The sequence below is a fragment of the Erithacus rubecula genome, assembly GCF_903797595.1.
Source record: "Erithacus rubecula genome assembly, chromosome: 3".
NCBI lineage: Eukaryota > Metazoa > Chordata > Aves > Passeriformes > Muscicapidae > Erithacus > Erithacus rubecula.
The window spans coordinates 26,146,381-26,168,647 of record NC_136689.1 but is presented as its reverse complement, the minus strand read 5'-3'; the positions used below and the strand labels follow the sequence as shown (position 1 = coordinate 26,168,647).

Sequence of the window (22,267 nt, the reverse complement as noted above, 5' to 3'; positions counted from 1 at the left end):
TTTCATAAATAAATGAATCTTTTCAATGATGATACAAGTCCTAGGCCAGCTAGTAACTGAACCTGTCAGTAAATTTCAAACAGATTTAAGAATAGAGTTCTTCAGATTTTTGTAAAAATTAGAGTTGGAGAGGAGCTCAAGCAGGAAAAAGGCCTGTGCAATCAAGATATGCAAATATGAAAAAAAACCCAGACTTAAGTATTTCTTTTATCCACAGAACATTGCATAAAAAAGCCATCTTCTCATCCAGAAGGTCAATGGTGAATGAGGTGTCATATCAGAGCATCTATGGCTTTTCCTTAAAAACCTTCCTTATCTTTGGCAGTGTTGTACATCTTACAGCAAACACCAGGTTTCATTTCTTTCGCTCTGGAAGTCCAGCAGATACTCCTGACACAGACTGTTTTACTAATAAAGTATTACATTTAAGTTAATGATCTTAAGTGTAACTGATTCTCTAGAAAATGAGATTTTTCCAAATTTGCTTAGAAATTACTCTTTCTAGGAAAAAAGACTGTCATCAAGTAAGATGATAAAAATCATAGTTTGAAGCAATTTCAGTCTTAGTAGAACTAAATTATTTTTGTATATATATATTATTACCTACTGTTTTAATGAGCAGTTCTGTCTAATTTTGGAGCAAATTATACATTTTGCAAGATACATTACTTTGTGCTTTGGCTTTCATTTAATCAAATACCAAAACGAAATTTCTTTTCACAAAGAAAACTGCAGGGCATCAGCAGAAACTGACAGATGCATCTAACCTTGAGACAGCTACTGCCGTCCTTACAGACAAAAAGTTGTCTGCATCTCCAGGTATCAACAGCTTAAATTTTGTCTGTCTTTATAAGCCTGAAAGTGTTGTCTATGTGAAGTAGCCACTACTAGTATTAGTGGTATAAAGTAGGTGGACTTGTTGTGTTTAATTAAAGCATTAATTAGAGCTGTGAAATGAGCTAAATATTTTGTCTCTTACTAAGTGGTAATATTTGAAATAAGTTCATATATCAGTTTAGTTGCTGTTTATTAATGTCAGTAGAACTGAAATAGTGAGTTTCTGCTTCATGGTTAACAGAGATGGTTTTGATTTTGCCAAGCTAAGAAACAGTTTATTTAAAATAATAATCTTAGATTTTCAGTTTGAGTATAATAGCACAGTAATTTTGCAGTCATGTTGTTATGACTATCCACTGAAACATTCTACTGTAAAATCAATCTGCTGAAAAGTTCTGATTATGTGATGGCAAGGTCAAGTCTACTGACTATTTTCATTAATTATAGGAGTAGTGGTTTATTAGAAAATGTTTATAATTCTTATGAACTATTAAGTGAATATTGCAAAAATAATATTCTAAAACTTCAATATGTAATAAGTTAAAATTTAGGAAGAAATCCTTCACAATGGGGCTGGTGAGGCATTAGAATAGGCTTGGAAAAGGAGTTATGAATGCCCCATCCCCTGGGGTGTTTAGGGCCAGGTTGGATGGGGTTCTGAGCAGCCTGGTGTAGTGGAAGGTGTCCCTGTCCATGGCAGGGGTATTGGAGATAGAGGATCTTTAAGTTCCCTTCCTGCTCAAAACTATTCTGTCATTTTATCATTCAGTTTAAATTGATAAATACAAAAAATGCTGATTAGCTTTTTTTGTGTTATAGCTGACAGATTCTTGCTGATTCGATCTGTAAAGACCAAAAGTTGTAATTTCTATCAGTTCCCTCCTGTCTAAAATACATTTAAGTGTTTCTTAAAACATACAATCCCAGCAAGCTCAGTGATAGTGTGTGGTGAAGTAGTTTGCTGAGGTACTTCCATGTTTTTATGTAAGAATAGAGTATTTAGAAAGTTAGCAGGCATATTCTGGTGTTCACTTTGTTTTCTTTCTTGAGAGAGTACTACATATGTGTGCAGTTATGCTGATCTTCTTCTCAGTGTGAGAGAGCTGAACACAGACCTGCCAGTACAGTTGCTGATCATACATAGCATATAACGCTGATTGTCTCTAGTTTTGATAACATGGAGCACTTTGTTTTTGATGCACTGTCAAATCTGGGCTGTCATCTCTCTTATGCAAACTTTGTGGAACAAAAAAAATCAATGTTCTTGTGTTTTTTTTTTCTTCAATGTTCACAGTTAGTCCCATTTCATCTGACATAGTTTCGGAATCCGTGGTAAAGGAGCAAGTGCGTGAAATGAATAAAGAGATTTCTGAGAAAACAGAGAAGTATAAGAAATGCAAGCAAATGTTGGCAGTAAGTAAACAGCTGCTTTGGAAAGCTGAACAAAAAGTAGCTGTAGGTGCTAAGCCTTAAAATCACAAGGCTGACCCAACTGAGCTGCCTTCCTTGTTAGTGTGATACACCGTGATTATGGTGTTAAGTAATCTTAACATAAGGAAACACATTTTTGTTCAGTCAGCTCTTGACTATGTATGATTTTAGAGGGTCCAGACAAGGAAAACCAAGATACAGTAAAACAAACATCAACACACTTAAGGTTTTAAATACTTTCTGTTCTTACATTAAGTGCAATTGCTTTTATAAATCAAATACAGCAGATTGCTGTAAGCCAGCTGATGTCTGGAACAAGTGTGGCAGTGTTGATCTGATACACTGCCCAAAGCAGAGGAACTTTTCCCTATCTGCCTGTCATGGCTTTTACAGTGTTTTCACACCCAGGTGGGTGCTGCCAACTACCTTGGGCTCAGTCGTACATAAAGACATTTATTTGGTTGTGTTGACCAAAGTTGGCCCTTGATTTTCATTTAACCAGTTTGGATGTGTGTGTGATTATGGAGTATTGCATCAATGAAAAGTTGAGAACAATTTAAGAAATTCTTTGAGTGTTGTCTTGTTTGTCTTCATTTTATTTCTTTTATTTATCACATATTTATCACAATGATATTATTCTATTTTAGTAAGTTTTCCAGGATATAATAACTGTCCTGTAATTCTGCTCATGATCCTCTCCATGGAGAGCCTGCATTGGCTTCTGCTGGCTGTTTATTCCTTAGTGATTTTTGAAGAAAGCTTTGCCTTTGACCTTCTGGACGAAAGATACCTAGGTTGCAAAAGTCATTTGGGAAAGGTTTTTGTGTTGAAGTGAGGTACTTGAAATAATAATCATGGTTAGTAGAATTAGGGTACAAAGAAACTTGAAACTGTGAAATTAATGAGGAATATCAGCTTGTTGAAAACTCAAGGAAAGAAATGTCTGTTGAACATAATTTATGCAGTGTTCTGTGGTCCTGACCATTTCAGAGTCTGGAGTCAGGCTTGTAGAAGCCATTTGTAAATGGTCTTGTTTTAAAAGCATGGAGTTGACAGAGTAACATTTTTGGGGGTGGGAGGGAAAATCTCTTAAGACTGTAAATATTTCATGCCATGGTATAATATATTTTAGGATGAGAAGATGAAATGCAGTGTTTATGCTGATGAATTAGCTAAACTGGAGCTGAAGTGGAAAGAACAAGTGAAAATCAACGAGGGTATAAAATTACAGCTGGCAGCAATGGAGGATCAGTATAAAGTAAGTTACAGGTTTTGTTTATGACAATGAATGGTTACCTCTTCATAACATGGCTGCTTATTTCTGATAGTTCAAGTAATTAAGAGCTTTAATAAGGAAAACACACTGAATACATTTTTGCTGTAATTACATATTCTGCTCTTGAAGAAGCAATTAAGTCTTGTAATTCTTCTTTTAAAATAAGAGGTTTGCTAAGATCTACTACCAGCTGGCCATCAGTCTTTTAATACTGTGGGTTTAGACAAACCCCTAAATGACATAGTCTTGTATTATGGGATAAAAAGGGCAGAGGATTTCTGATTTCCTGCTGTTTACTGTAATACTAACAGGAAGATTGATTGGTGTATTTGTCTAAAATCTTCATATTCTGTATTAGATTACTAGTGCAGTAATGTCTAATGCATTTTATCTGAAGTCAGTAGAGAGAGAGGAGTGATCCATTGTTTTTAAAATCATGCAAGAATTTAATTTGGAGAACCTCAGCTATAGTCTTGGTAGAGTGGTGTAACACATTCACCAGAAAGTCAAGCATAATGGGCAGCTTTAGTTTACAAGGGGCCTTAATCTTTGAGATTATGTGATAGCAATGCTGATTCTGAATTAGCTTTTTAGATCAGTAGGAATGAGATAAGAGCAATAAATGTTCATGGGACCATCTTTTCTGCTGGTTCTTTGTCTAATGGTGATAATGCAGCTGATTCTGTTGCCTGTTTTTGCCCATTGTGTTGAAAAATGATTAAACAGAACTGTGACTGCATTGGTTCTATTAGGAATCCCTTTTTATTAGTAATTACAGCATTTTTTCTTTATAAAATGCAAAATTACTCTACAGTTTATTTCAGTACTCCACAGGCCATCTTTTTTCTACACCTTCCAAAGCTCCAATTTCAATTTTATAAAATGCACGACTCTTTCTAGTTCTTTTTACTAATTAGCAGTGATCATGATCAGTTTAATGGGAAGTAAGTTTAACCTCTCAGTAAATAACTGGTTCTATGATTGAAAGCATTTTGAATGCAGTTTAAAAATTGCTGTAATTCCAGAGGGTGCAGGTGGTAGAGAAAAAGTGTGCTTTTCTTCCCAGTCAGGAGCTTTTACTCCACTGACCTAAACTAGGAAAAGGAATTTCAGAACTGAAAATAATTGATAAGCAGTTATGCTAAGCATTGACCTTAGATTCTAGAAAAACAGGAGAAGAGGCAGTCTCTAAAGGAACTAAAATACAAATCAAATATAAGTCATCATTTTGAAGCCAGGAAGAATTGTGTAATGTGTCAGTTGCACCTCCTCCCAGAGCATCCAATAGAGACACAAGGTATATGTTACTGAAACAAATTTAGTGTCTTTGAGGCAGGAGTAGCTTTTGGATCTCTCAGGTTCTGTGGTGGGACATATGAGCTTCCAAGAGATTTCTTCAGAAATAATGAGATGAGGCTTGCAAACCTTCAGCTGTGTCTGGACCATGGTGCCACTCCTGCCATTGGCAGCACTGATACTACTCCTTGTTTTCAACAGAATTTTGTCATTCCACAACTGTTCACTGAAAACTTGCAAGAAAAGGCTGCTAAGGAGCTGCTGTTATCCAGCAGATAAAACTTTGTGAGAATTGCTGGGTTGGATTTATACTAACACTGTATGTTGCATGTAACTCTAGTAGACAAAACTGTTTTCATCTGAAAGATTAACTTAATCAGGGAACTTTGTTTTCATGATGTAACACGTGGGGAAATAGTTTCCATTCACTAATACAAGAATCTTAATCTTCTTTTCATATAGATTCAGCTGGCAGAAAAAGAGAGACGAATAAAGGAACTGGCAACACAGTTGGAACTCTTTACCAGTGAGAAGGTATTGTCACACATTCTGAAATATTAATGCTAATGAAGAAGTACCTCTGAGGTATTATGGCAATTAATCAATGGCAAATTTTACTGAAAAGTGAAATAATAAAACGTCTTTATTACATTCAGATAGTATTGCATGGTATTGTGCAAAGTTGGGCTTTTTCTTTGAGACTCTGATTACTTTACAATTCCAGTCTGAAGAGATACTTTGTAAAAATAGGCATTTTAGTTTTGATAAACTGAAACAAAACTAAACTTTCAGATTAAGCTAGTTAATTTTTGTATGATTCCAGATTGTCAAGTAGTTGGTATTTAATTTATCTTCTTTTTAAGCCAAGGATATAATATTTAATAGCGCTCTCATATTTTTCTAGTTCAAAAGAAATCAAATTTAAGTTTGAGTTTTGGTGCAGCTGGTTTAGGTGGAGGAAGTAATTTTAAACACCACACATGAGAACAACAACTATAATAATAATAATGTATTAAGCTTATAAAAGCTTGGAACTTTGTCTATCCAATTTATAAATATTTACATTACAAAGAAGAATCAAAGTGCCTTGCTAGACTCGACCCACGATTTAAAAGGTTAAGCATGGGGTAGTAGTAAACAGCATTTCAATTTATACTCATTATCAGTGTTTGTTTATAAATGTCACCAAGCATAGCTTTCTAAAAATGTTCATTTACTGCCTCTTCAAATCTATAAAATGACTTTGTTCTGTTTTATTTACATACTTAGATAGCCTTTGATTTTATTTTTTTTTTAATTAGTCTCTACCCTAGCTATCCAACTTCTGGCTAAAGTTTTTTTTCCACCACCTTTTTACAGTCATGTTGATCTACTTTCTGTTTTAATTGTATGTAATGCTAAAATTAAAGTACTAATGCTACTGCCTCTCATTTTAAACTGCTGCTATATTGTAGAAGAAATTGGTTTCAAAAAGGAAAATCTTGATTTCATTGCTAATTAATTGTTCCTGCTTTGTATTGAGTAAAGATGAATTACTTAGATTTCACACACTCACTAAAACATGCTGTCTAGCTATTTAATCTTACCTGTTTTAATCATGCTCCTTTTAGTTTATAAATCTAAATTAACAGTGGCATAACTTTTAATTGTATCTAGAGGAGTAGAGGAGGGATGCCATCCATTATATGAGGTCTTTTTGCATTTGAGTAGTGTTTTGCCTTCAGAGTAGTTACTGGTACTTGTCTTTTGCATTTTTTTGTTCAAGAGATTGTTCTCAAATTCTCCTGTTTGCATGAAAAGCATTTTTAAGTTGTTCCTTTTATAAAAAGACTTTTGATTCTTATGGAGTTGAACTGGTCATTGAAGCTTTGGTTTTAAGTTTCAATTTAAAGTCTTTTTGGGAAAAGACACACTTCAGTCTTTGAGGGTTTTATTAGTATCACATCAGCAAATATTAAACATGAACCCACAGAATCCAGAAGAAAATACTAATCAGAAAAAGCATTACTCCATCATGTCTCCATTAACGGTCCCTGTTTTTTAATTATTGTTTTCATATTTATATCTCAGAATTTTTTGCTTGGTTCTGAATTTAAATGGCATATTCCTTTTGATATTTATGGCATATTGCACTCTACTCCTTAACCCACTTTGTTGAATGAAAGGATGAGAAAGATTTTTATTAGGATAAATTACAGCTGATGCATTGACCACACTGAAGTCACTTTAATTAGTGTCTTTTGAGATCTATACTGGATTAGAATTTTAATGGTTTCTAAGTTATAAAAGCCCTTTATAATTTGTAATTACTATCATATGTATGGTTTACATGCAGGAACCCAGAATTTTAAGTATATTAAATTTTTGAAGAATTCTGTTCGAGCATTTCTGAAAGAATTATCTGATAAAAATACTTCTGTTAAATATCAGAAGGGATCCAGTGCAATGTACTTAATAGTTCACTAAATGTCTGCCACTCATGAATTCATATGGAATTATGTCAAGTATGTACAAAGATATGCTCCACATAGTAAAATGCTACATTTTTGAATGATATGGCATGATATGAAGAAAAAATTATTTTCTTTTTAATTGTAACTTTTAAAAGCTTTTCTCACTGAACATTATCTTTAGTTGTTATTGTTAATCTCCCCATTTTACTGATTTAGCTAATTTTTCTTCATGGTAAAAAGGATGCAATCACCTGAAAATCGTGGCAGTTCTGTTCATGTAATTAGAACTAACTGACAACAAACCAAGAAAAAATAGTATCTCTTTAAAATATCTTCTTTGTATTTTCTTTTCTTCTTTGATTATTTTTGGTATACTTGGCATAAGACCAAAATGAAAAGACTGTAGGAAGGTTAGCAGATTTTTTCTTTTAAAAACATATTTCATCAACATTTAAAATTTTGCTAGGACTCCATAGGTTAATTGCAATGTGAACTTTGCATTATTTAGGAGCTTGGCAGGACACCAGGAGATCAAGCTGGAAGGATGATGGAAGGACAGATTTCACAGCAGACATTACATTTTCGCAACCCATATTCAGAGGAAAACGGACCAGTTCCTGCAGTGCCAAGTAGACTACCAGTATTGCAATATGGAAACCCTTATGCAATTCAGGAAAGAAGAGGTAAATGCATTTCACACCCTCCCCCCCCCAATACAATTTCTTCCTTGCTCTTTCTAAAGCAATGCCTCATTTAATGCAGGTTAAGTACCAAGTCTTCAGACTGGCTTATGGAGCCTTTACTGACTGATGAACAGCAGTAAAGGGCCTTTATTTTATGATGGGAATCAGTAAGGTAAAAAAAGTTTTAGACACCTTTGGAAGAAGTTGATTCTCTCCTATTGTTTTATATTATGTAAACAAAAAATGTGTTCAACTCTTGATTTTTAAAGGTGAGGTAACATATCTATAATCACAAAATGCAGTCTACTGAACAAAGATGTCCTAATTAATTTTTCTTCAGATGGAGCAGATGGTGCTTTTAATCCTGATGAGATCCAAAGACCACCTGTTAGAAGTTCCTTTTGGGAGCTGGATGATGTAGTGTGCAGCCAGCCTTCACGCAATCTCAGTCGCCCTGATGGTTTAGAAGATCCTGAGGATAGCAATGCAAGTTACCTTTTTTATTATATTTATTTTCCTTGATATATTTACTGATGAGTTACCAGGAGTTTCACATAGATTTTCCATATCTGATAAGCCAAATTTATTGTTATGTAAATTTGGTTTTTCTTTTCCCTGAAAAATATTTTTGCTTGCTGTGAAAGGGAAAACTCTATTGTTTGATAATATTGATATAATATTATATATTGATAATATACTTGTTCCCCTAATCTCTTGAGTTACTGACAGCTTGTTTCAGTACTTGTCCTAATGGACAGTAGCTTCTTAATCTTTAATTACTAAAGTAAAAAAAGTCAAGTAACTCATGATTTTTCTCTCCTGTGTGGTAGAATGAGAGCTCAAAATATAGCCACATCTCACCTGTTTTATAATAGGAGTATAGGAACTAAAGTGGAACAGGACAAATAAAAACATGAAGTATTCAGGTACCAGTATTTTCAGTTAAATGCTGACTGTAAATTGGTGTCCTACTAGATACATTATTCTATTCTGTTAATCTTTTGCTCTGTGTTCTGCAAATCTGCATTTATTAATTTCCATTTTGAATGTTTTTTGCTGTTGGACATGTATTTGAAAGAGCTTAATTAACTGTTGCCTAAAGCTGATTAAACTGAGAGAGGTAATTTGCACTTTTTTTATTTTTATTTTTATTTTTTTAAGACTTTGTATGTTTCAGGTTCCTGGTTAGCTTTTCTTTTTAGCACAGTTAACTTGTACATTCTGGTATAAAACTTGGCTTCTGTAATAAATTGGACTGTATGTCTTCATTTGAGCAGGAACAGACCTATTATTCTTTCTTATTCCAAGTACTCTTGCACCTTCAAAAATATTAAACAAGAAATACCTTTCTGCAAAGTATTGTGCTCTTTGCAAGTACAGTGGTATCATGACCTGTTTCTCATTCAGTCTAGTTTGCCACATTTAATTGCTATTAACCTTTGCAGAAACTGATCAGTGTTCAGACAGGCATGATTTTAGCCCTGGTGCTCAGCACCTATAATGGAGAAAAATGTATTTCTCCCTCCTGCCTTTTGCTCCCAATGTCCATTACTGTGAATAATTAGAGAAACTGTCAGAGATTTTGCAGCTTGTTCAAGATCTCGAATGTGAGCTTAATGCTGTCCCCACCTTTACTTCACATTTTGCATATTTAATCTGATCGTTCTTGACGTAGCTATTACATCTGACAAGCTCTTCTCTTCTTTAGTCATCTGCTGCAGTTTAATTAGCAGGGTGTTCTCTCTCATCTATGTGCTTTGCCCTCTTGCAAACCAAAGAGAAACAGTGCTAGAGTCCTGTGCTCGTTTGCAGACACAGCTTGGATTTTTGTAATGAGGTGGAATATAACAGGCTTATATAAAGTTCAGGTTGAGAAAAGGTGCCTTTAAATCAAATAACTTCTATCTTTATTTTTTATTTGCAACTGAGAATCAGTTGCTTGTTCCTCACCCAGATAGACTGTATATATAGTATGGAAATTTATGTGGAAATCAGAAGCTGCAGGAATCTTTCTAGGGAAACTTAGTAATAAGCCAAAGATAAAACAGTTCTGAGGCAGGATGTCAATAAATAACCAGGAAAAGCTTCCACATATGTAGGTGATTCATCATAAAGAAGAGTCTGTCGTTTGCGTAGAAAAAACAGCAAATATAAAATGATAAATATGAGAAGATTACCATTGCTTGGACTGTTTATTAAAATAAGATTTTTAAGTGTAGATCTCTGCATTTTTTCAACCAGCAGGAAATAGAGTCCTCCAGAAGGAAAGGACTGATAGGCTTGCTGCTTTGATTAAAATATTACCATTGTATGGACTTCTGCTGTCCTCCTGTCCACATTCCTATTACTACAAATCATATTAGTTTAAGAAATTAAGGGTGTTGTAGTCATTTCCACCTCTTCATGGCTAAAAAATGTGTTATCTTAGATAAAGTCAACATGTTCATCATCATAGGTGAACCACTACCAAAACATCCATGAAGAGGTGGAAGTGACTACAACACCCTTAATTTCTTAAACTAATATAACATAAGCTATTCAAATGCCTCAGAATTTTTGTGCTGTTGTGTTTCCAATTTGGTTTCTCCCAAAACTTGGTTATTTAGAAGGGGGCACTTCTGTGTCATTGGTTGTTATAAAAGCCCTTCAGTTTTATATGATTGGGAAGACTTTCCAGGATTCTTGTAGCTTTGACTTTTGGAACTCATAGGCCAATTAAACTGTAATTTCTGAGAGGGATAAACTGGTCTGTATGAACAGTGCCATCTGAGCACGTGCACAGTGGTGATTTTGTGTGGAGTGGCTGCCTTGCCACAAGTTCCTGCTGTCATCTGCTCAACACTAACTTTCCATTTGCTCATGATGCTGTAATTGTCCAAAATGGAATTGTTGGGAGCAAAGAATTCCTAGCAGTAAGGGAGAGATCCATAGACAAAACATATATGCATGTACATATACATATACATATATATATATATATATATATATATATATTTGTGTGCTTAAGAAATGTAGTCCTGATTACAGTTGGCAGCAAGCCCAGAATAACTATTCTGAGACTATTAAACAATGTTTTAGTCATGGTAAATTTGTGGGGAATAGAGAATGCAACTCTTAGCAACTGAGTACCAGGTCAGGATATTTTTTCAGGTAACTCCAAAATGGCCTTTCTTCTAGCAAAAACCCCCATAATGCATTATTAGCCTGATCTGACCCTGGCAGCCAATTACTATCTTTTGCATAGGGAGGACATGAAAGGAGCAGTTGGTATCCAGGTGTCTCTTGGGAGAGCTTGCAGAGAGGCCTAGAGGAATGAGTTTGATTTCACTCCTACAGCAGAGCTGAATCAGAGAAATAAAATGTATGTGCCCTTCTACCCAGTGTACCTGCACTGCATGTCAGCTCTGTGTCTACTCTTGTGTTCTTCAAGGCCTAGGATGGGCATTGGTTCCTTACTTCTGCATGTCAAAATGATCTGTAACATTCAGGGATGGGGTTTTATGCTGTATTACACAGCCTTCTAATTTCTGTTTGACAATCCTGGAACTGCTCACAGTTGCAATTATGAAAGCAGTACTTGAGACAGAATTAGTTTGTTTCAGTAAAAACTAATCGAGTTGCACTTACTTCTGACAGTTTCATGTTTGGCTTTCCCTTCTTCCCCTAGTGGCAAATCCCCATTTTTTACCATGCTTTAGTGGTGGTAATACTGTATTTATGATTTTCTTAATCTGTGGAACTCATTTGGCAGTTTTTTTAAAAGCCAGAGGTACAGGCTGGTGACAATAGTTACGTCATGATTTTAAAGGCATCCTTTATAATTCATTCAGCTAATTATTTAGACTTCTGAGTTCAGGGGACCTGGCACTTGTTCTGCTACAGGACCACACTGCCAGCCTCTGGGTCCATGGTACCAGTCTTTTTTCCTAAAGACCTGAGACTGTACCCACTGTGTTACATCTGTTCAGGGCACTATAGAGCTCTCGGACTAAGAATGGGCAGCCATGTCCCTGTCCCTGGTCATCAGTCTGGACTGCAAGGAAAAGGCAGTAAAGGGCAGATTAAACTGTTTCTTTCTCAAAATATGGAGTGTGGGCTTTCATCAAAACAACTTGGATGACTCAACCTCGTGGTATCAAAGTAAGCTGATGCCTTTGCTTAACATACAGCAATGGCAAGAGCCACTGAGGCACTATGGCCTGTTGTCCCAGCAGTTGTTGTCATACTCTCTGTGAAGCAGGTTTGAAAACCACCTTGTTTTGTCTTTTGAGCTGTCAGGGAGGGTTCTTTTTCTCAGGGGAGAGTGATGGGTATTTAAATCCCAGGTTGAAAAGCACATGTAACCTTGTTTATAAGAATAAAGAATGGATTTCTGGAGGATATTGGGCACTAAGTGGCTGTGAAACAAGATAAGAATCACGTGAACCATGATGATATGTCTTCCCCCATAAAGTGCTCTGTTTTACATGGAACATTTAGGAGTTTTGTCCATCAGAAATGACAGAAATAGACAGCTGTTGGAGTCCAATACAATAGGACCTTCTCTATTTTCCAGAGGTTCTGAGTTACCCCAGGGCTCTGCGTGAGAATTTTTAGTTCTTGGTGACTGCATAGTGTTTACTGTAACTTGTAATGAGAATAGCTGGGAAGTCTTCTCAGACCAAGATAAAGTTCTCATGGTTCCTCTTTGACCATGCTGTGGTTACACAGTAATCTCTGTAAGATCTCAGTGAGGTCAGCTCAACAGAGACATTTGTATTCTTCTTGTGTGGGTTAGGCATCCCAAAAGGTTAAGAACTGATCCCTGTGACTTGGCCAAGAGCAAAATACACTGAAGAGACAGACGTTCCATATCGTAACAGGGTAATATCCGTACATACTTAGTATTGACATTCTTGTCCAGGGCCTGGGTCAGAAGCTGCTGTAAGGAACACACAGTATGAATTACACAATTAAGGGAACTGGGCCATGAGAAAGCTGTAGCTGTAGGACATTCCAAAGGCTTTTACATGTGCTTGACTTTTGTTGAAGAAAGTTCTTGCAGGGCAGCTGCATAGGACAGTGCAGGTGTGCCTGTGCAGAGGAAAGCATTGTCCTCTTTTTCAGATGTTTCTCAAAAAGGAACAAGAAGAAATGTTACATTTGTATTTGGCAGGGTGCCATACTTGCCAGAAGCTGAGAGGGCAAAAGCTGTAAACAATTTTATCTTGTGTCCAGCAGTAAGCCAAATAATCTTTTAAAAAAAGGGGAAGAGGGGGACAGGAGTTATACTGAAGAAATTAACTAAGACTTAAGTGTTAATTTGGCCAATGTTTGTAGTGGAACTGTTTTAATGATAAAAGATGCACATTAATTTTCTTGGTTAAATCCTAGTGTGCATCTGTCTGATATTCAGCAAATATGTTGTGCTTTTGTACTTGCTGTAGCTTTGTAGCATGAACACTTCAAACAAAATAGTTTTTCTTTCTTAATATATCTATCCTTTCTCCTTCATGACAAAAAGAACAACTGATGGTTTAAAACTCATATGCCCTTTTCACTGCAGGTGCAAAGCAAACAGACTGCAAGATTACTTTTGTTGCCAGCATCTTGTCATAATAGGCCTCACTGCCTGCTTAATGGAAATGTTAAGTGGTTGAAACTAAATAGGTGTTGTCAGAAGAATATTGAGGAAATTTTCCCATCCTTCCCTGTTTCCATATACCCTTCATAAGGGAAAAGTACGTTAGTCTGAAACTGAAATATGTTTGCATATGAGTTATCTGTATAAAACACAGCACGTTTGCTGTTATGTGGGCTCCTTTGCACATCCTTTTTTGTAGATCAGCTAAATAATTCCTAGCCCTTGCTATTAAGGCATCTTTGAGATAAAAATTAGGTAGGACTTGGAGTTCTAATAATCTTGGCATTTCCACCTTGAAATGACTCCGTTTTGTGCTCTATTATCGAATTGCAGAATAGAGCCAAGATGTACAAAAGTAAAACTTGTGCTACAGAAATTACAGAGTGAAGGTAAATTTCATCTGGGTTTGTGTTTGATAACAGAAAAAAAAAGCAGTAGGGGTTAGTCTTTAAAATACTTTCTCTTTTCAATAGGATGATGACAACACTGTACCTTCTGCTCCTGATCCTCCTAGTCTTCTCTTGCGTGAGCGGGGCACAGGCTTCTGCTTTGATTCCAGGTAGATATTATCTTTTATTGGTCTTTAAGGGCATGGAGAAGTTTCTGTAAAACTACTCAAGGGTGGGGGTGAAGGTGAAAAAGCTATGGAGCATTTTCAGTTAATGTTTGGTTTACAATTAACTGGCAGAGAATATGCCGTGAGACTGGGCAGACTGTTCATACTATACCTTTGATGGAATTTGGACAATTTTTTTAGTAAATGAATGAATAACTTTTGTTTCTTCCCCTCTCTTGCCAACCTAATTGTGAACCTAAGTTTAGAGCTTTTATAAAGTGTTATGTTTGCTAAGAGCAAGCATTTATGAGCAGAGAGAGTGGTTTCCCATGAAACTGTTTGACCATTAAGGCATTCAATAGATTTGTATTCAGTGGTAGCTGGAGTAAGGTCAAAATTATGTTGCATTTAAAATGCCAGGTTATTTTGGAATTTGTGTGTAAAACTACTCTGACTGTGTTGAGTGCTTTCAGCAAAAACATTTGAATGAAGTGGATGATACTTGGATACAAAATCCACTCAAATTTAAGTTGATAAAAAAGTTCTGAATGTTGGTGGCAGCAGGATCTTGCCTTTAGTTTGCATTAGCAGAATAAATAAACTGTTTCCTTTTTTCTTTCTCTCTGCCTCCTTGTGAAGTTTCGATGTGCAGAAGAAATGCCCTCTCTGTGATGTGATGTTTCCCCCAAACTACGACCAGAGCAAGTTTGAGGAGCACGTTGAGAGCCACTGGAAGGTCTGTCCCATGTGCAGCGAGCAGTTCCCGCCCGACTACGACCAGCAAGGCTTTGAGAGGCACGTCCAGACGCACTTTGATCAGAACGTATTAAATTTTGATTAAATACTTTGTTTTGCAGTGTAGCTTAAATCCCCACCACTTTCAGTAGTCCACCTCTGAAACAAAAGCAGTGCAGCTTTCTGTAACAGTGCAAACTTCTGATTAAAAGCTCATGTACTCTAATGGGAGCCATGGCTGTAAGCTGCTATGGGGTTATCTTCTCTCTCTGCCTAACACTGTTCTAAGAAGACCTACAACCCCCCTTGTTGTGTATGTAGCTATTTATTCCCCTACTTAGTGGAACTTCTTCCCCTACTTAGTGGAATGCCTAAGGACACAGGAGTGACTAAGCCTCAGAAAATACGAGACCGGCTTCATGGTGTTCTTTAGCTACATTTAAAAAAGATCACCCAAACACCTGTGGTTTCTCTTAACCTTGATAACTGAGGCACAATTAAAAGTGTAATAAGCAGGTGTTTCTCCTAGCAAATCCACCTAGTTTTTCTCTGAATAACACTTAAATTGGAAATTTACATTACTTACCCTATGAAAATATAGTTTTCTAGTACATTTCTGAGCTGTAGATGCATGTACTGTGAGATTCCAGGCTTGCAACAAGAGGAATGGTAAATACTTCAGTTTCAGGTGTAGAATGTTGGCCTTAAGGAATAACACTAAATGAGGTATGTTATACTTTAAGGCAGTGGTTTTGAGTTGAAAGAAACTGCTGTGCTTAAATGCCTAAAAGTAATTGTTTAAAAAAGTCATTGCCATTATGTTGCAGTTTTATTCAGTAGAAAATATTGTTCTGTTTTCACAACAGTGGATTGTGTTCCTTCTGGCTTTTAAAACCTTTTGTGTTTTAACTTTATGTATTTCTTTCCAATAAGTAAAAACACGTGTGTGTATATCTAAACATTTTATATTTACTTTAACTGTATTAAGTAACTTTGCTTCCCACTTGCTGTACAGTAGTCTTGTTACATTAAAAGCAGAATTATTCATTGAGTCAGTGGTCTATTTTTCCTGTTGCTCATTTTAAAATGAAATAGAATGTAGAGTTAACTAAGGAGTAAATGATGACTCAGCATTGTATGACAAAGGGTTGCTCCTCACATCCATGTTCTTTCTTTGAGAGGGAGACTCCAGGATTAAGCCTTAGAGTAGCTTCTGTTGACTGCATTTCCCTCCTGAACATGTGCAATATCCAGTTAATGCAGGAGTTGACTATAAACTGCATGACGTGGATGAATTGCAGTGTCCTGGGCAGCAGCAGCTCCTCAGTACTCCTGTGCTGTTTGCAGTCTAAAGATTTTTGTAACTGGGAACTTTGTATCAAGAGCTGGCCTGAGGTAAAGCCTGGATTTTTTTCTTACTGTAACTCAAAAGCAGATGAAAACAGTTAGAACAGGCTCCAAGAGTTTGATGATACCAAAGCAAAATAAATAAATGAAAGGCTATACACAGCCCAAGAACTTAACTCTAGGTTAGGAATGAGAAAAGAGCAGTCTTTTTAGGTCAGAGGCAGTTTATTTTAAATGTGATTTGATTTACATTTATAAGCAGCTTTCCTGACAGGAATTATTTAAGTTGCCTTCAGTTCTAAAACAAACCTCTGTCACTTTCAAACTTAAAGTACTTTGTCCCCAACAAAACATATGAAAATATAATTTAAAGCACACTTTTCACAGACACAGTACAATACATTCACTATACACAGTATAACAAAATAGTCCCATCTTTACCTGTTTAATAATACTGTCACAATGAATAGGTAAATAGAAACTGGAATTTCAGTTTTATAGTTGAAAGGAATTTACATGCAACAATGACGTTTTACAACTGTTTAGCTGTTGAACGAACTCGCCCAGCCTGTAGTTCTTGCACTAGGAGCAGAGCCAAAATGTGTTTGTTGGCCAGATCTGTTGCCAAAGCTGCAGAAGGTGGGAAGTGGCCACTTGGGGCCTTGTGTGTACCAGTAACTCTCATGTCTGGATCATCCTTTAAACCCGGCTGTCACGGTCACCTCTCTGGCATCGGAGAGAGGGATGTTTGGCTTCACTTTGGCTGTTCTAAACACTTACTCATGAGGATGATTCTTATGTGTTTTAATGAGACTTTTACTCTGCTGGAGAAAAGGTAATTGTCATCCTTACGAAGTTTTCCTTTAAAGCTTTGGAAAAAAAAAAAAAAGGGAAAGCTCATTCCTCCTTTATGTGAGCTTTCTTTTGCACTTAAAAGAACAGGAACCAAGCCAAGGCGATGACTGTGTTAACACTGGGAGTTCCTCCTGCACCCTTGCCAGGCAAAGGAGTGTTCAGGCTAGGGCTGGTAGAGGGTGCCCACCTCTGCTCCCGGCCAGCTGAACTCCAGGAATAGCACTTGTGAGAAGAATGCTCAAGGCAGGATGGCAAGCAACAAATGTTCAGGTATGGTCCAGACACGAAGCGCTCTCATGTTGGCTTTTAAGTCAGTCTCTGACCACCTGCTGCAAGAAGCACTTAAATCTTCAATAAGGCTCAAATGTCATATTTCAGCAAAATTAATTGTAAAGCTAAACAGACACTTCCAAATGGAATGCGGTGACCTACAATGAGAAGCAAAAAATGCACAAAGAAAATCTCAAAACACAATGAACGTGAGGGAGAGGCATTAGAACTCCCTTAGCACAACTAACGGACCTCCTTAAACCATGCGCTGAATTTCTCATTTTTATTTGCAACCGCAGCACATGCTCGTACAGTAGTTGCAAGAATTGGCAACACATAAAACATTAAATCTGTTGGCAATAGAGAACTACAAAGTGCTTCAAAACTTCATCTGAGATGAAGATAATTGTTTCTCACACACACATAAATTTGCACTTAAGTATTTCCAAGTGTCTTTCTAACAGATAGTTCAGGGGTAAATATTTAGTTGGACTGGGATATTGGTCCTCAAAAGTTTGATGGGCATGAACATAATATGACATCTTGTACAGAGAAAAAAAATGTAATTGCTAACACTAAAGTGATTGTTTACTATTCGAATGGCAAGGTTTTCAGCATTTCAAGAGGGAGGAAAAAAAAAAAGATTTGCAAGATAATATAAAATACAGCAAGCACACCTTTTTATGTATGTTATTTAAGTATGAAAATATTTTTAGCATATTATGTTAAACATTCTTTCTTATTTATATTTCCATTACCTAAAAGACTTGCTACTCCACTGATAACTCCGTTATGTAAGGCATGTTAACTATAGTTTGACGAGGGCGGTACTGTTTTGGTTTTGCACACACATTGACAGATGCATCGAAAGTCTTCATCACGTTACAATCTTGAAAGGATGTCAGTGCCAAGCTCTCCTCCTCGCGCTCCTGTCCCACACGTCAGTACAACTAAATACGCAACGTCCCCCTAGTTCTTTTGTTTTTTTTGGAGAAAAATGTTCTGAAGAACCTATAGCTTTTATAGCACCTTATCTCAAAGTAATGAAAATGGGTAAGATGATAACATGTGCAAATGTACAAAATCATTAACTCTACAAAGATACGTCATTCCAAAATTACAGAAAATTTTAAAGCATGCATTTAATTTTTGTTTTAAAGGGTTGCTGAGTGCTTCCCCTGAAAAAGGTGGCTGTTCTCAAAATCAGCAACTGCTGGTGAGGATTTCTTGGCACATTTGTGACCAGCATGTTATTGCTGCATCTTCCTGATGATCTCAGCAGACACGGGGGGATGGAAATTGATTGTGTGGTGCCGCAGGCCCTGAGCTGTCTTGTAACTCTTTCCACAGCGACATTTGAATGGTTTGCGTACGCGGATTTGTGTTCTGTGGCCGTTCTTGGCGTGGTACTTGATACCGTTCACATTCTGTGAGGGAGAAGGGAAAATGTCAGTGCTCAGGTGGGCTGACACAGGCTCTGCTTCCAGTAAAAACCTGAAAATGGATCAATATTACCAGCAAAATCTTATAGACTGCCAGGAGCTCCCGCTGGGTACTACACATGGGCTGTGCTTCCAAGATACCAAGTGGGACAAGGACAAAAATTTGTGTGCTTCTCAAAACTCACCTACCCTCAAATTCTGACTTTTATCTCCCAATATATGTCACTTCCCAAAGAATACTGTTTAATGGACTCACACATGGTTGCTCTTTGCATCCTGACATCTTTTTCATACAGCACTGACAAATCTTATTCAGAGGTTCATTTACGAGCAAACAAAGAATTGGCATGAAAGCTTGGGTCACACCTCCTTAAAGAGCTGAGACTCCCCCATGGTGGGTCTGTTCTGCTTTGTGTCATTGTTTCTAGATACGCCTTTAAGCTCCAGCAAATTCTGATCGTTTACACATTGCCTCCAAAGAAATAACTGCAGGCAATGCTTAACTCAAAAAAGTTACACAGGACACTTAAAAAAATAATCCAGAGAAGCTGTCTTCAAAATAGCTATTGTTTGGGAACACTCCACAGCTAAAACTGGAAAGCTCATCCCCACTTGTGCAAAACACAGCAATGCAACATACACCCTGTTACACTGGCAAGGGCAGGAAACAGGCCACACTTCTGCCACGGCAACCAAAAACCTTACTAAACACAAATCAAAGCAATTCCCTTGTGTTCCTTTTCACATGTTTCTGGCAAAAATGGAAGAAGGTGCTGTGATCTCAGCAGCTGTTGTGATCCTGTTCTGTGGAGTATACTGGAGCCTCTCATCTGCTCCCACTAAAAGAGCTTGGATTTTTGGATGAATTAGCAAATGCATACTGTCTTTCATTTGAGCTTCTCCTAGGATGAAACTGAAGAAGATAGCATTTGTGGCAAAAAGAGACAGTTCCAAGGCTCTCCTGTGTTCTCTGTAAAGGTTCCAGATATGTGTATCAGTATTTTTTAAAGATTAAGAAAAAAAAAAAAAAAAATTTGAAAAGCTAAAATCAACTAATAGCATGGATATGAAACAACTCACTAAATTAGGTCTTAGGGATCTTTGCTGAACCTGGTGTTACACATAACACAAAGTCCTCTTGGCTCTTAAACAAGTTTTATCAATGTGCAGCTTACAGTAAGTGAAAGCTCCAGCTTGGAACTCACAGAAAAACATTCTCAAATATCCACCCTGGAAAAGAGGTGCAAGACTGCAAGCAACTGCTCTGCCTGCAGATCCATGCTCCTCTTCTCCAGAGCATCCAGGCAGTGAATTCTCACCTGAAGCTGCAAATCCAGCCTCTGAATTGTTCTTTACACCCTTAAAAATGCTGGACAACCCCTGCACAGCTGTCTCCTGAGATATGGGAGCTGAGAATCCTCCACCTCCAACACCAACTAGACACAGGAACACAAGCCATCAGGGCAGGGTTTGCTGGGTGCAGGGCACTCAGGAGGCAGAAAGCCACAGCACAACTCCAACAGCACATCAAAGCTGCACATCAACCTCAAGAGCAGCTAAGTGAATTCCCTGCAAGTAATCTGAGATCCTGGGGCAGCCTTTGGATCATCTCACACAAAGTTTCAACCTGCAGCACCCCAGAGGGCCATTTGGGTGAGGGAGCCAGGACTGTCACTGGGTGCCAGGAGGACTTCATAAGGCATCTGTCACCATCTGTGTACCTTTAAGGACCTGTGCCTTCAGAAGAGGAGAAAATCTTGGGGGCAACCTGTTAGACTTCTGCTCTGCAGTGGAATTTTTAAAACAAGCCTTAATACCTATAATAACATTATTTTCCTAGCGAAAACCTGTTCATGATTAAACTTCTAATTTTTCTAAGAAATCCCTTCTACATACTTTTGTGCTATTATCAATTGCTACAGATGCCATAAATCTGCAATCACAAATACCCTCACTATTCCATGCCAATTGTACTCTTCTCCTGATCCAAATTTTTTAATGATCCATCAGCCCCAGGTAAAGGGGAAAGAAGGTATTTTCAGGCAGAAAAATTAAAGGAGATGCTAAAGCAGAAATCTAAAGGGATGAATTGGGCCATGGAAGGTTTGAAAAACAGTAACCACGCAGAGCATGAGGAGCTTGTGCAATGTGAAATTTGACCTGTACTTCTGTCTAAAAGGAAACTGTTGTTAGAATTACAGTGACTCTTGGGCACTTTTTCCACTGCTGCAATGTAAACACTTTGTTGTACATCTGGGCTGAGTTTGCTGAGGTACAGCAAGAGCCATGGCCAAACTCGTACATCACTTTTATGGCTTTGATTACTTAGGTTGCTCACTATTTACTCTCACAGATGATTGAGGAAGAAGATGGCCATAGAGAAGGGCACTCTAAAAATCTTGAGCAGGAGGAAACAATTATTAACCTGGGACTGGATCAGGAGGCCATAGAGAAGTTTAGACTGGCACTACCTGGTTTGCAGGGACACAAAGGCTCCTGTTGGGCAGGGCCCCTTTTGCATGGCAGGATTCACAAATGATTCACTGCAGACAACTTCCCAGCCCCACTTCAAGCAGGAAAAGACATCTCAAAAGGATGATTAGAGAGATTTCTTGTTTCAGCCTTGAACATTCATACGTTTTTGTACTCTTGGCTCTTTATCCCAAAGTTTCCTCTGTGGGTCCAGTTCCCCTGTTCAACTAGCAAGCTCTGGCTTGCTCCTTTCTTTCAGGAAAATTCCCTTGTTTTGCTCTCACTTCAACATTCTCTCTCCCTAAGCTCTCCTGAGTTTCACTTGAAGGTCAGCCTTCCTGGGAGTCTGTGCCACCTGACAGGACCTTCATCCTTTCATCTGCCAGGACAAGCTCAATGCCTCAGCAGCCTTGGAAGGTACCACTTCTCTTGCCCAAGGCCAAACTAAAATAATGGACATAAGCTACACTCTCTTTTTATTACGAACTTTGCACAAACCAGAAAATTTAGGACAAATACTCTAGGGTTTTCTCTATACTAGCATATTTGTATTATTTGTGGGGTTTGTTGTATCTACTATGTCTCAAACTTCATTTAATCTTTGGATGTTGCCTGAGTAAGTTTATCTATGTCTCAAACAAATTTTCAAAGTCCTTCTTCAGAGCTAGAGACCACTCGGGTATTGAATAAAAGGAAGACTAATCAACACCTTCATAAATCCCATTTTAGCTCCTACAAGGCAGTATTTTGCAAAGCACATTAACTACTCAATATCCATACACTTCTGGACAGAGCATCTAAATTTGGATGTGAATCCAAAGCCTGGTGAGGATGAACTCCACAGAAACAAGGATTATATCTTTGGGTTCCTTAGAATCACACAGATGAGTTTCTAAAAATCAGATTTCAGGTATAAAAAATAAATCACCGGAAGAAAAAAAAAAATCCGTAAATGGAAAACTATAAAGTAATTATAACTTCTTCTTTACTT

At 37.3% G+C, this 22,267-nt stretch overlaps 2 protein-coding genes across 10 annotated transcripts in view; one reads left to right on the top strand and one right to left on the bottom strand.

Moving 5' to 3' along the window:
* TAX1BP1 (Tax1 binding protein 1) overlaps positions 1-15,941 on the top strand; it is a 55,776-nt gene extending 39,835 nt beyond the window's left edge. For 6 of the 9 annotated variants that reach the window (XM_079302731.1, XM_079302728.1, XM_079302729.1 and 3 more), the window contains 8 exons: positions 726-819; positions 2,132-2,250; positions 3,401-3,526; positions 5,303-5,374; positions 7,802-7,976; positions 8,317-8,462; positions 14,073-14,158; positions 14,795-15,941. In XM_079302731.1, coding sequence (XP_079158857.1) covers positions 726-819; positions 2,132-2,250; positions 3,401-3,526; positions 5,303-5,374; positions 7,802-7,976; positions 8,317-8,462; positions 14,073-14,158; positions 14,795-14,996 — 1,020 coding nt within the window. In that variant the 3' untranslated portion in view covers positions 14,997-15,941. The remainder of the gene's footprint in view (positions 1-725; positions 820-2,131; positions 2,251-3,400; positions 3,527-5,302; positions 5,375-7,801; positions 7,977-8,316; positions 8,463-14,072; positions 14,159-14,794) is intronic. The other 3 variants (XM_079302734.1, XM_079302733.1, XM_079302732.1) reach the window with 1 other exon arrangement.
* Positions 15,942-16,315: 374 nt separating this feature from the next.
* Positions 16,316-22,267, bottom strand: part of JAZF1 (JAZF zinc finger 1) — a 180,355-nt gene continuing 174,403 nt past the window's right edge. The window contains exon 5 of the mRNA XM_079302736.1: positions 16,316-18,789. Within this exon, the coding sequence (XP_079158862.1) occupies positions 18,613-18,789 (177 nt within the window). The 3' untranslated portion in view covers positions 16,316-18,612. The remainder of the gene's footprint in view (positions 18,790-22,267) is intronic.